General features: G+C 40.6%; 2 protein-coding genes across 3 annotated transcripts in view; both read left to right on the forward strand.

The window, feature by feature from the left end:
* Window positions 1-14,880, forward strand: part of LOC127527253 (trace amine-associated receptor 13c-like) — a 322,587-nt gene that overhangs the window by 135,617 nt on the left and 172,090 nt on the right. The window lies entirely within an intron of this gene.
* Window positions 1-14,880, forward strand: part of LOC127527250 (trace amine-associated receptor 13c-like) — a 181,070-nt gene that overhangs the window by 110,112 nt on the left and 56,078 nt on the right. Inside the window, exon 2 of one of the 2 annotated variants that reach the window (XM_051925357.1) lies at window positions 2,782-3,397. The exons of the other annotated variant lie outside the window; for it this stretch is intronic. Within the exon in view, the coding sequence (XP_051781317.1) occupies window positions 2,782-3,284 (503 nt within the window). The 3' untranslated portion in view covers window positions 3,285-3,397. Of the gene's footprint in view, window positions 1-2,781; window positions 3,398-14,880 lie in introns of those variants that run through there. 2 annotated transcript variants of the gene reach the window in all.

Here is a 14,880-nt window from a genome sequence, read left to right on the forward strand (position 1 = left end):
GTCCATCTAGCAGTAACTCTCTGTTTGATATATTAGGTGTTAACATTTAAAGTGCACCATCTATTAGAATGTGTTTTTATAATTCAGGTAGCAAAAATGTGCACTGCACTTGTCATTTCAACAGATGGTACATCACAATCATTAGCACTACTTTTATGAATCCCATACCAAATGTTTTACAACAGAGATAAAGCAACCTGACAGATACAGAGATACACAGAAACACAGACAGGCACTTCATATGTCTCTGTTATATACCATTTGGTACAATCATCTGTTGGAATGATAAATGTGATGAATTGTATTAGTACAAATGCTTGTGAAGCACCATATGTTGGAATGAAAGAGACATGGCAACAAGATGGACACACAGAATCTTTTCCTTTTGTTAAGATGGATAAGCTGATTTCTGTCCATCTGGCAGTCACTCTCTGCCTGATCTATTCAGCGTTAATGTTTGCAGTGCTGTGTGTCTGCCCCATTGCTATGTCTCTTTGATACGCCATTTAGTACAGGATTTCTACAAGCAGTGTTATTAATGTTTGTTATATGCTATCTATTACAATGACAAATCTAATGCAAGTTACCACTAAAAAGGGTTACGAAGTGCCATCTGTTGGAAAGGCAGAGAAAAAGCAACTGGAGAAAAAGAACACACAGAAGCTTTAATTAAGGTGGATATAATGGGCTATCCAGCTGTTATTTCGTATGGACTGATGCTGATCTGGGGGAAGCACGGTGGTGCAGTTGTAGCGCTGCTGCCTCACAGTAAGGAGACCTGGGATCGCTTCCCGCGTCCTACCTGCGTGGAGTTTGCATGTTCTCTCTGTGTCTCCGTGGCTTTCCTCCAGGTGGTTTTGTTTCTTCCCACACTCCAAAGACATGCAGGTTAGGTGCATTGGTGGTCCTAAGTTGTCCCCAGTGTGTAGTTGGTGTGTGTGTGTCCTGTGGTGGGCTGGGATTGGCTCCAGCAGACCCCCATAACCCTGTGTTAGGATGTAGCGTGTTGGACAATGGCTGACTGACTGACTAATGTTGATCTGTGGACTGACAGTTGGGAAATCTGCTGTACACATCAGGGCGCTATATAACCTGACATTCTTTTAACCGTCTTAATGGCTTCTGAATGAGTCCATTATAACACTTAAGTCTTCTCATACGCAGTACTTTTAAGTTTCAGACCTGCCATTGTGTATTCACAGTGACGATGGGTGCAGAGCTGCATTACAATATGAAGCCTGATGACCTGCTGTCCCCCAAAATGAATTGCAGTATGCGGGCTAATGACATAAATATGTGACATGTGACACTACAAGGTGCTTTAGCGACACAAGGAGATACGAGGGGGACTCACACGAAGTTTGTATTAACAGACCACCAGTGTGTCACGTATGAACTCTTGTGTGTGAGGACCACTTCACTGTCTGTGATGATGAGGAGGGAATGACAACAACACAACACAACTCAGTGACACAACAAATGTCATCAAAATAAAAAGCACATCAGTGAGCGCTGCTGCATTGGAATTCTGAGAGTTTACCTGCCACTGCCACAGAGAAATGCATGTTGTGTGTCTGAGGATTTAAGAAAAGAAAGACGTCCAGAAAATCAGACAAAGACAATCAGCACAACGTCAGACTGACAGAGAGCAACGGGGGGAATACTGTTTGGAATTTAATGTGGGGGTCCGGAAAAGACAAAAACACACAAGTGTTACTGTACACTGTATGTGTGTGTGTGTGTGTGTGTGTGTGTGTGTGTGTGTGTGTGTGTGTGTGTGTGTGAGGGCCTCTCATGAGCACAGGGTGGTCCAGCACACTCCATGGAGGAGTCAGAGGGGCTCTGAGCAGCACAGGATAGGATGGAGTGTCAGACCACCACTGGGCACAACCTCAGCTCATCTGAACCTGCTGATTTAATGTGCTGCTCGCTGTGATGAGGAAAGAAAGTCAAAGTGACTGAGAACAGAAAAACAAAAACAGCAGACAGAGGAGAAGAAGGAAACTGCAGAGAGCAAGCAGCTGGACCACTGTGGAGCTGTGAGGAGAGACCACCGCAGCCCTGAGCGGCTCCTGACAAACAAATATAATGAAGACGTCTGAGATTTGATGAACTCATTAGTGAGTAAGAACTGAAATGAACAAACAAACATCCTGAGAGAATTTGTGAAGCAAACACAGCAGAGAGACGCCTCATGTGAATTACGTCAGCAGAGAGAATATGGCAGTCGCAGGGCCTCAGTGTATAAACATCTCAGTGTGCAGGCAGGACGGCTCAGTCAGGGGACAGACATGGAGCTGAAACAAGTGAAAGTTGGCCGTTGTTATCCTCACAGTAATGCATCTTGTGAGAGACTGATTTATGAAACTGAAGTTTATGGACTTTATTACACTTTCTCGTGTCTTTTGCTTTTCTCGACAGTCTTTGGAAATCTTCTTGTCATCATTTCTATTTCTCATTTTGTTCAGCTGCACACGCCGACTAATCTTGTGATCCTTTCACTCGCAGCGGCCGATTTTTTATCAGGTGTCTTTGTGTTGCCCTTTTTTTTGATTGGTCTGATTGTCTATTGCTGGTACTTTGGAGTTATTTGTTGTTATTTGTATCAGACATTTGCAAATATTCTTAGTACAGTAGTTGTATATAATGTTGCTTTAATATCCATTGATCGCTACATTGCTGTCTGCCATCCTTTCTTTTACAGCTCAAAAATAACTTTAACTGTTGCAAAGATCAGCATTGCTGTAGTGTGGCTATTTGCACTTTTAATTACAGTCATAGGTTTAAGTTTGAGTTATATTGATGTAGAGACATGTGAAGGAACTTGTGGAGTATTCACTTATTATGAAATGTCCATTTTTATTTTACTTGTAACGTTTTTTATTCCTTATTCACTGATGATTGGTTTTTATATCAGAATATTTGTAGTTGCAAGAAGGCATTCAAGAGCCATCAACTGTATGATAGAAAAGAGACAAACTGAGGAGTTGAGTGACAATAAAATATCAAAACCGTCTGAAAGAAAAGCTGCAAAAACATTAGGAGTAGTCGTGGGGGTTTTTATTATCTGCTGGCTGCCTGTTTATATATATGATATATTTAATGATGGTAGTAACTCAAACACACAAATCATCGGGAATGTCTTTGTGTTGATCAGTGAACTGAATTATGCAGTTAATCCAATTCTTTATGCTTTTATGTATTCCTGGTTCAGAAAAGCCCTGAAAATCATCCTGACGTGTAAAATATTTAGTCCAGCTTCTTCAGTGCTCAATTTACTGTAAATGTTAAAGAAAATTAAAAAAATTATTTTCTGACCTTAGATGTTTTAAATTATTTGTACATTATTCCTTTGCTCATTTTTCTTATTACCAGTGCAATACTTGGACATATTTCTTAAAAACACAATCATTTCATATTCACTGTATTGTTTTTGTTACAGTTGTACTTTATGTAAAGTGTACACTGTTTATGATTATTGTTTAGTTCACCACAATTATTGTCATAAATCTTATTCTTCTTATTTGAATGTGTAATAAACAGAACTGAAAATGTTGGAGACTCCTGGCACTTCAGTGTTTCTTGGTGACTTTTTTATTTTTTAATTTTACATTGTAAAATGATTATTGCTATTTCCATTATTTTGGGAGGGAATTATTTATCTGATCATAAATTAAGTAATGTGTTGAATTTTACCTAATAGCTGTAAATATAAAGATCTTTTAACATCTGGAGTTATAATTTACACCGACGTTCAGATTCCACAACTAAAAACTGCACAGCTGAGCTCAGACGACAGCCGACATTCTGTTCAGCTTTGGTCAGGCGGGTGGGGATTTGTTTTAAGAGTCAAATTCTATGAAATGTTCCTTTATTGTTTTACTTTTATATCAAACTAAACTCTTCATTTTATTGTGAAGTTAATGTTTCCTATTCCTGCACTTTAATCCGCACTCCTCCTCACTAAGGCAGCAGATGACAGACGAGTGCAGACGGAGCAGTCGGCCTTCACTCCTCACACTGCTGGCTCACTAAATGACACTGAGGTGACTGTGAGGAACTGAAATGGACGACTGAGAAGGTCAAATGAGGTTTGATGTCCACAATTAAATGTAGGACTTGCTGCTTTAGACTGACGTTTGTTAATATTTGTGAAGTCTCATTAGCCGCAGCTGCTCATCTCATAGAGAACACAATTAATACTTCAGAGAACAGCATTGTGCTCAATTATAGAAAAACAGAGAAACTTAAACCTTTAATAAAGGAATTACATTTGTATGTCAGTAATTTTCTCCCTATCGCCACATTTATTCCTTTTGATGGTCACATCACAGATTCTTCAGGTTTTCTTTCTCTCTCTTTCATTTGTCAAATGGCTGCTGGTTGTTGTAGAGCACAATGGCTCAGAATGTGTTCAGTTATCTTGGTAAGACTTTTACAAATCTAACGACACAATACAGAGGTGTGCGCTTATTCGTGTGTTTTGATATTTTATTTCTTTGTAATGAGTGCTTTAGTGAGGATTTGAACACAAGTGTCTTTAAGTGATCATTAACAAAGACCTGACACTTGATATCCGTGTGTTTAGATAAACCTCAGCATGTTGATTTCAAACACATGAAAGTTCTTTGTGTCAAGTCGTGTCACTAATTCCAGACAATGCTGTGACTGTCCACTCAGATCCTAAATTTGATTCAGCTCATCGTATTTCCTGATTGTGATGTCTGTTCAGGTGAAATGCCATTATATAAACACACACAGCTGAAGTCATTTTGTGTTAAATTCCTTGACTTTGCTCTCTGGTGTCAGTTCTCATCTCAGGTTTCTCCTTTTTGCACTGAGTTTTATTTAATTTATTCCCTTGACGTCTCTTCCTTTCCCCTAACCACAGGCTGACGAGTTGCAGGTTACACAATCCATTACACTGATGAAGTTGTTGAAAGTGTCTCCCTTCCCAGAATTCTATTTATTGTCCAGATGCACTAATGTGGACAAGTAATTTTTTTTGATGTTTTGATGCAACCCACAAGGAGAGAACAAAATAAAAAAGACAAACATGACACATTGTAATGTGATTTTATTATGTTTTATATCATGTACTTGCTATCGGGGCCACGAGCGAACCGATGTTGGCAATAACTCCACCCAGGGAGGTCAGGCCTGACTTGCTCTCAGAACTTCAATTTCAATTTCCACAAACATCAGCGTCTTTTAAAATAGAACAGTGGAATGAATTACTTAAGTTAACTGACAGTGTACAACATGCCCCATTCCACCAGAATCCTACTTTGTACTTTTAAATGGTTTATTATGTCATTTGTCAGAACATGATGGTGAGTTAGCACACACAAACCTCTTGGGTAGCCATCTTGGAACTGACAAAACACTCAAAAGGATAAAACTTTGAATTTACAGTCAGGGAATTAATGAGGAGATCCGTCACTTTTGTGTTTTGTGTCTGGCATGTCAGCTGTGACAGATTCCTAGAAAAGACCATGCACCTCTTATTCCAATCCTCTGATGGATATACGAACTTCTGAACGTATCAGGGTGGACATAGTAGATCCTCTCAGACTCTCATCCTGAGGACTTAAATTGGATTATGCTACAGGGTATCCAGAGGCTGTCCTCTTAAACTCCAGAAGCATTGCATGGGCACTGCAGGGGTCATCACGCTTATCCCAAAGGAGGTCCTAATGGACCAAGGGACGCCGTTTACCTCAGAGATGTACAGGGAGGTTGCCATATTGCTCCAAATCAGGCACCTTAAGACTTCAGTGTGCCACTCTCAGCCTGATGGTCTAGTCGAATGGCTTAATAAGATGTACAAGTAAATGTTTCTCAAGGTGGGTTTGTACCTCATTTTTCTGAAAGGGCTGTGCCCTTGACTGACCTGACAAGAAAAACAATATACAAGTTTCTTCTACAGCCCGTGTGGAATAATAAAAATCTGAATCAATGTATTAAATAAAAGTTGAACAAATAATCTTGGGCTGAGGGCTTGTAACCCAGTCCAAGGGAGGGGAAGAAGATTTTGGGACTACGCCTTAGTGCAATGAATATTTCGGTAAACAAGTCTAAAAACGCCTTGGTGATTACTATCTGTGTGCATTTGAGTGGATAAAAAATATAAGAAAATGTATATGTATATTGTATTTGCAAGTATAAGAGTTCTGTGTGTTAATTATATGAAATGCATTGAGATTGTGATGATCGAAAGTTAAGGTTATTAAGCATTAGAGCCTAAATATATAAAATAGCCACAAGATTAATAAAAGAAATAAATAAAGGGTGGATCAGCTTTTAGGGACCGCACCCTGTCCTAGTTAGCAAAAGCAGATGTTTATTCCACTTCTAAGGAAAGGCTACTTGTAAGGTGCAAGAATGAGATAACTATGTGTACGTGTTTAAGAGGAAATAAAAGCCGGTTTGGAAAACCGCAAAGGGCCCCCTGTGACGTGGATACTGTCAGTGACAAACTGTCAGCATTCTGCAGCGGGTCTCTGCTCACTAAGAAAGATCAAGAAATAATAAAAGAAGTTGTTTGTTTGAATTTGTGTTTGTCTGCTGTTGTTTCGAACCTTCGACCACAGTTTTCTGGTGCCGTGACCCGGATCGGAGACGGACAGCTGACTCCTCGGGCTGGATCGTCCAAGAGGACCAGTAAGGACCGATTAACAGCTGAATCGGGAAGGACCAGCTCCGGAAAAAGTTAGGACTGGCCTGCCTTGGGCGCATCCTGTGTGGGGTGTCTCTGGCCTCCTCTGATCGAATGCGAAGGTCGAACCAACTGGGATTTCTCTAGCAGGACAAGAACTTCTTGGTGAGTAGACAGAGGGAATCCGATTGAGTGAATGACCTAGCTCAGGGATTTGACCGGGTTTATGGAAAAGAAAATTGAGAAATGAAATACTGTATCACTTAACAGATAGTAAACTGGAAAGCAGAGAATAATACTTGGGTCCCTCGGGGACAGTGTAAGGTGCTGAGAACGTTAGTAACTTACTCCCCGTGAATTAGAATAGAAAGGAGTGTGTGGCACACTCCTAGAAATAGAGGAAAGGGAGTAAAACGAGTAGAATATATATTGAGTATCTGGGAAAAACACTGTGTGGGAGGGCGAGTTTCTGTCTCTAACGTCTGGTCATATTCCTGCTACTACGGGTTGATCTGTGGTGGACACCAAGAGCGGTTACCAGCTAGGAGGCACTTGATGAAGGGATCGGCATTAACCTGTCGAAAGGCCCGGACTCCGTGCTGAACAGACTGTCAGTCCGCTAAAGCCACGAAACCACAAGAGTGCTGATCCGGGAGCGGAAGGGACTGGAGACAGAACGACACAAGGGCTGATCTATTCTTCTGAGGTCCAGTGCTATTTAGTTATGGGAAAGCAAAATAGTAAACCGGTCAAGAAGGTTTCCTCGGGAAATCAAAAGTCTCTGTTGGAAGGACTATTTTTGGAAAGTGCATTGGGCTCTAGTTCTCACTCGGGTCCGAAAGGAGGTTCACCCAGGAAACTGATAGAAAAGAAAACTGGGTTAGTCTCTGATGAAGCCTGAGGCACAAGTGCTGTTCTTCCAGTGGCTTTGAAATACGAATATAAAATGTATAAAGGGTCCAATCAACACAATAATTACTAAGACAGGCAAGAATGCTCTTAAAAATACTTCACAGCGTGTCCTAAATAAAGATGTCAGCCATTCTTCTCATTCTTTTTGAAAGCCTGCAGCCCCTTGTACTACATTTGGTGAACAGTAAATATTGTGAGGGGATATCAGGTACAACACTGAGAACAAACCCCTTGATGGAGTAACAACATGTCATGCAGTTTTGGAGGACCACAGTCATCAGGGTGGTGCAGTGAACAGTCACATGAGCAACAACATGGCCAGTATAACAAGAAGCCCACCACTCAGGATAGCATCTCTGCCAGCAGGCACAGTCATTTATACAGCTGTGAACGCCTGCAGTTCATTATTTTTAGGTTTAGCCCACCATGACAGCTGTGACTTATTCAGACCCCACACACTGGACTGTGTGTCCTGAAGGATACGGTGAAAGGCCTGTGGTGTTTTCACAAAGTCTTTAACGTGAACTTGACGCAGCTGAGTTTACACACCCAGTCTTAATACACGACGGGGTACTGATGAGCTACAGTGATGTGCTCTCAACACACAAGCTGTCATCATATAAAGTCACATTGTGACAAACAAAAGTGGGACACCTGGGTCATGTCCTGTGTGGAAACATGAGAGCCAGGAGTGTATCACTGCCATTCAGAACACATGGAGGTGTCACCCCCCGATGGCATGGCCAGTACTCTAAGCGGACTCCACCTCACACTTTACGCTTCTGACTGATCTGCTTCACGCATGATGAATAATTTACAGCGAAAACACGCATGTCACTACCTGATTGGTACTCCACCTGGATTTACACCCCACAAGGGGTACATTAAGTGACCATAATGAGAATATTATGGAAGGATTTGCTTGTTCTGCATGTATTCATTGTATCTTGTGCTGGGTTAAGCTTGCTGTGCTCCTCACTATGCACCACAGATCGGGTAGTGACAGAGACGGCCGCCCAAGTCATCACAGATCCTGTGGGGATACAAACATTAACTTCCAGTACTGAGAAGATCAACCAGCAATGTACCATTTCAAAATACCAGCACAAAACAAGACAGTCACCAAGTCTACAGCCCTGATCCCTATGCTCTCATAGAGTTCTTGTTCTTTGATTGGCTGTGCCAAGCAGCGGTGGCATTGGACTGGCACGTTCTATTGTTTGAAGTTCTGCTCCAGGCAGCTGGCAACTTTTTTTTCTTTCTGGTCTATCAGTGCAGATGCTTTGCAAATACTATCTTATTATATAGAAAGGTTATAAAAAACTGACCAAGTAACTATGGGCCAGTAAACTTATCATGCATCGTAGGAAAGTTCATGCTAGGAATTACTAAGGAGAAGCTTGAGCAGCACATGGCAAGAACAGGACTTTTACTGAAAAATCTGTATTGGTTCAGTCAACGGTGGTCATGTCTTACTAATATGCTGGAATTCTTTGAGGAAGAAACAAAAAGATATGATCAGACCTGTTGAAATGATGTTACTTTTTCAGTCTTTATAAAGCATTTCATAAGGTACCACATGAGACATCGGGTATCAAACTACAGGAAGTGGGAGTTCACGATGTGGTGTGTAGATGGCTGATGATCTGTCTAAAATACAGGAAGAGTGTAAATGAACAAATGAACAAGCCTTCTCCTACCTGAGTAGGTTCTACGGTCGCATCCTCCAGAGTCTTCAGTCCCATGCAGATATCAACGGACCCTCCTAACGTTTGCTGGGTGCAGTCCTACTGAATTAAGCTATCTCATCAGCCTCGCTTCACTTGAGATCTCCAGTCTGCCGGTTGTCTTTCTCCAGCAAGAATCAAACCACCTCACGTTTGGACACCAAAACTGTGGAAGAAATAAACATTAATTAAAGAAAGAAACTTATCTTCTACGATAGGACAAGTTTGATTAAACCTCTTTGAGACTGGAACCAGGCACCAGGCAGGAGGAATCTTGTTCATTGTGTCTTTTATTTCTTTACAGTAAATGCTGCAGAGGGAGCAAAAATCACAGCAGTCTGTTACAGAATGGTCACTAAAATCAGGGCAGAGGTCTATTTTATAAAGAACTGAATTTACAGAACAGTGCTGATTACCGCATATATTTGCTCTGATCGGTTTGTTCACTTACACCCAAATAAACATTTATTCTTCTACACTTTTGTTCTTCTCCTGTCTCTTGCTATTGCCCTTGAAATCCCTGTGTATGTGACAACAGTCCACCCTTGTTGTTTGCAGGACATCTGCTGATCTCTTAATCAGCTCCTGGTACATTTTGTGTATTACATCAACCTTCTCCCAGCACATTCTTATGTTTAATTTACTTAACCATTTCAGTAGCTCTCTTCATGTCATTTCTTAAACAAATGCTTACAGTTTTCAATATGCACTGCAAACCAGAAAATTAAACTCTTGCTACCTCTAAATTATTGTCACACTACTGTATAATTTACCAAGCAGGCTGGTAGAGGATAGGACTTTAGGGACTTTCAAGACTCGACCTGATGTTACTCTGGAGGAATAATGTTGAAAGAACTGTCAATGTTTTTAGGCTGAATGGCCTGTTCTCGTCAAAATGTTTCAAGTGTTGCAATGTTCTACTTACAAAGAATAAATATTCATTGTTTTTCACCCAATTTTCCTTTGAATAAATGGTACTCTGTCTGTTGAAGATCTGTATTTATTATTTAATGGTACTGGTCCCAATTACAGCTGAAGTTATTTGGACATTTGTGCCCTGTGATGTCTCTCCATCCTGAGGTGGTTCCATAATGCTGTTAGATTGCTCTTCTTATCTCCTCAGCCATACAGCATTCAGCACCATTTATAAAGCACAAGTCCCAATCAGAACAATCCAGGACATTTGTCACATTTTACAAGTCACGTATAACAATTGCATTGGAGTGAGAGGACAAGTCTTTCCCAGCCACTTCAAATGGCTGATCAGACCCAACCCTGGGCAGAGAAGCAGACCATCCTCTGGCACACACACTCATTTGTGAATCACCTGTACATCTTGGGCTGTGATTAGCTCTGCCGCCTCATTTCACGTAGTTTCACGTTCACATGAGAAAGCAAGTCAGACGTAGTGGACATTTTCACACGGGTACAACTTAGCGGTTCTCCATTAATTGTCTTCACCTTGCCAGTCAAGGCCTCGTAGTTCTTACCACTGTACATTACCAAGTGTTTGAAAAGTATAAAAACTTTCATAATGACATTTTATAAAGTTCAGTACATGTTAGAGATGTAAAATATAATAACTTAAACTTTATAATATCAAAGTAGACATAAGTACAGTACCTACTGTACTGTGTTTCTGTGTTAAAGTCTTTACACATAAAATGTTAATAAAGATAATGTCATCTCTTTATATATGTTTTCACAGAATATTTAACTACAGTACTGCCGTCATTTATGGATATGTAATATTCTGTTTCATCTTGTAATGTCCGTTTCAGTGTTTTGAAAAGAACAATTACATAAATTGTATTATCAGCATTTTTATTTTAGAACAACCAAAATTTACTTTGGATTTAAGACCCTACCCGTCATATCCCACCCTTCAAATGAGCAGACCAAACACTTCCTTTGGTGAAAATTGTGGGAGCCGCTCTTTATTTCTCACTAGTTAGTTACGAGTCAGGAATGTTAACAATAAACAGAACAGACCAAGAAGGACCCTGGACCCCTGGACAGATTGCACATCTGTATTCTTCCTATCAGGACGCGATTTCATTGGTGTGTAGATAGGGGCCACCTGACCTTTGACCTACACTGATGTGTAATCTGCGGTGGCAGGAGATTATAAAACTCTAGGGCCAGGCCAGAGGCCAAAGACATGGAGATGTAGGAGTGTTTCAGCTTCAGCGAATGATATCATGTAGAAGCAGATACTAAGAGTGATTGTGACAAAGTCCACGTTATTGAGTTTGAGAAGAGAGGTCTGTGTCAGGCACACATCCTTCTGTTTCTCAGCAGTGGAGATAAGCCATGAGAGATGATGTTATCAACAGGCTGGTAAGTGCTGAGCTGGCATTCCCTGCACAAGACCCTCTCCGTCTTGCGATCAAAATAAAAAATGTGGTCCACAGTCCATGTGGTCATTTGAATCTGTCAGCACCATTTATGGTGGAGGGTCAAAGCTCAAAAAATTTCCCAAAGTAATAATAAGAGGAGACATCAGCCAATGTGGATAGATATCTGAAAAATAGGCAGTGATGAAGAGTGAAGATTACTAGAAGGACAGCAACGAATGAGTGGTTAGTAAATTACAACCTGTAACGTAGAGATCTGTGCTACAGTGAAGAGTGCGGAGTACATCTTCAAATACGCATATAAGGCACATGACTGTGTCAACATTGTCATTAGAGAGGTACCAGTATTGATGACGAGAAAATTAGGCAATTCATGAACTCTCGGTATATTAGCACCTCCGAGGCAGTGTGGTGTTGGTTTGGATTTGATATCTGTGAGCATTCACATACATAAATGCAGTTAGCAGTTGACTTGACCAGCGAGCATCACATTGTATTTAGAGAGGAAAACAAAGTATGGACATTGGATAAGAGCAGAGATAGAGATACCACCCTGACAGCTTGGTTTAAGATGAATGAGGACACACCAGGAGTGAGGGATTATATTTACTGGGAATTGCCTGAGCATTTGAAGATATGAGGCAGAGATGGGCAGTGAGAAGGGAGATAAAAAAGATACCGCTATTGTCTAAGACTGCTTGTACTGCACATTACAGGGGCTTGAGGACCTTAGAGCAAACAAAGTGGTGGTCTGTGGATCATTCATGGAGGCTGTAAGAGTGAGGAGCCTTGTCAATGATGATCGGTTATGGAACAGGTCCTTTGAAGAGTCTGTACTATTGCCTCAAAGTAATTATTTACACACTTCTCCTGGTCTTTAATATCCTGCCACAGATTCTTGTTTGTCTTCTCGTTTGTCTTGAGCATATCCTTTATTTCTTTCTTTCTTGCACTCCTTTAAGTCTTGAGCGGTGGCCATTGCAGTGATCATTACCTTCAGTTCAGACAGATTGTTTCGGCCTTTGTGCTCCGCAGATGAAGTGACAAGCCCTGTTACAGCCGATGCTCCCGACTCACGAGGAGTAGATGAAAACGTGGAAGGCAAGGCCATTTCCAGTTTCAATGGATCTTATGGAATTGACGAGCTATCGTGACCTGCATCACTTGCACATTCGCTCCCACTTTTGCTTTCGACTGGAGACGGTGCAGTGGCCCGGGGTCCCAGGAAATCTGCGCTTTCGCCTGTCTTTCCCAGGTCAGTCTCTGTAAGGCCACACCTTGAGGTTGGACTTGGACTTGATGCCTGTCTAGGCTTGGGTGTAGCTTTGGATTTCTTTTCCATTTCTTTCTGAGCGCTCATATTTATATATGCTTGCATATACTGTAATAGAACCTCCTCAAGTTGGGTAAATACAGGATACCTCGGGGTGATAAAAATAAGAGAAAAATGAACACCGCTGTGAACAGAGTTCCACTTCATACGTCCATCTCCTGTAATGGACGACACCAAATCTATAAGGAATGCTTTAGTGAGGATTTAAACACAAGTGTCTTTTTAAGTGATCATTCACAAATACCGGATACGTTATATCAGTGTGTTTAGACAATGTGACTGAAATCAACATGCTGACATTTAAGTTCTTTCTCAAGTCGTGTCACAAATCCCAAACAATGCTGTGACTCTCCAATCACATCCTAAATTTAATTCAGTTCATCGTATTTCATGATTGTGGTGTCTGTTCAAGTGAAATGCATTATATAAATACACACAGCTGAAGTCATTATGAAGTTAAATGGGGGACATGTGTGAGGGTCTACGTAACAAAGAATCTGGGGGTGTGAATAAAAATATCTCATGTTGTTGGGAAAGGTCACCCTAAAAACCCTTCTACGATAAAACACGCAGTGTAAAAGGGCAAAACAAAATGTAACAAGTTAGACGATGCATGACATGTTTTAGTGTGGAGTACATCACACCCTGCATGTGCTGACACCAATAAACTGGACTCACTGGGAAGCCTGTGTTTCATTAACAAAAGCCACATGTGATATTTCAGAAACACAAAGCAAACACACAGTAGTCTTATATGCAGTGTATTTACAAATATGTCTGTTACTCTGTATTAAGGGAAATGTCTGTTTAATCTTATTTCAAATCTAATCCTAAAAACATTCATACGACATTCGTAAATGTATATGAATATTCACGCAGTGTGAAACGGCCCTCTGCCTGTAGCAGCTGCACGTCCTCCTTCTGTGTGCAGATGAGCTGCGCCATGGAAAGTGTGCTTACAGTTAAAGCATACAGCATTAATAAGTTAAAAAATAAATTATTCTACAACATACTCTAGAACATGATAAAAAACAAAAGAAAATCATGTTAGAGTGTCTCTAATTTGATCTTTTTATTTTTTGTGCTCTCCTCGCATGTTGCATCAACACTACAAAGACAAATTGATAATCAATATTAGTGCACCAGGGCAGAAAAGAGAACTCTGGGAAGGGAGACACTTCCAACAACTTCATCAGTGGAGCGGATTATGTAACCTGCAACTCGTCAGCCTGTGGTTAGGGGAGAGGAAGAGACGTCAAGGGAATAAATAAAATAAAACTCAGTGCAGACTGGAGAAACCTGAGACGAGAACTGACACCAGAGAGCAAAGTCAAGGAATTTAACACAAAATGACTTCAGCTGTGTGTGTTTATATAATGGCATTTCACCTGAACAGACATCACAATCAGGAAATACGATGAGCTGAATCAAATTTAGGATCTGAGTGGACAGTCACAGCATTGTCTGGGATTAGTGACACGACTTGACACAAAGAACTTTCAGGTGTTTGAAATCAACATGCTGAGGTTTATCTAAACACACAGATATCAAGTATCAGGTCTTTATTAATGATCACTTAAAGTCACTTGCGTTCAAATTTTTAATAAAGCATTCATTTCAAAGAAATAAAATATCAAAACACACGAATGAGCACACACCTCTGTATTGTGTCGTTAGATTTTTAAATGTCTTACAAGATAACCGAACACTTTCTGTGTATGAAGTAGCAGGAGCCATTGTGCTCTACAACAAGCCAGTAGCCATTTGACAAATGATAGAGAAGCAAAGCCTGAACAATTTGTGTTTTGCCTATCAAAAGGAATAAATGTGTACTTATGCAATATTTATGTCAGCATAAATAATAAGAATAAAAGGCTGAGAGAAACTTCAGGG

This window comes from Erpetoichthys calabaricus, chromosome 3 (genome assembly GCF_900747795.2).
Source record: "Erpetoichthys calabaricus chromosome 3, fErpCal1.3, whole genome shotgun sequence".
Lineage (NCBI taxonomy): Eukaryota > Metazoa > Chordata > Cladistia > Polypteriformes > Polypteridae > Erpetoichthys > Erpetoichthys calabaricus.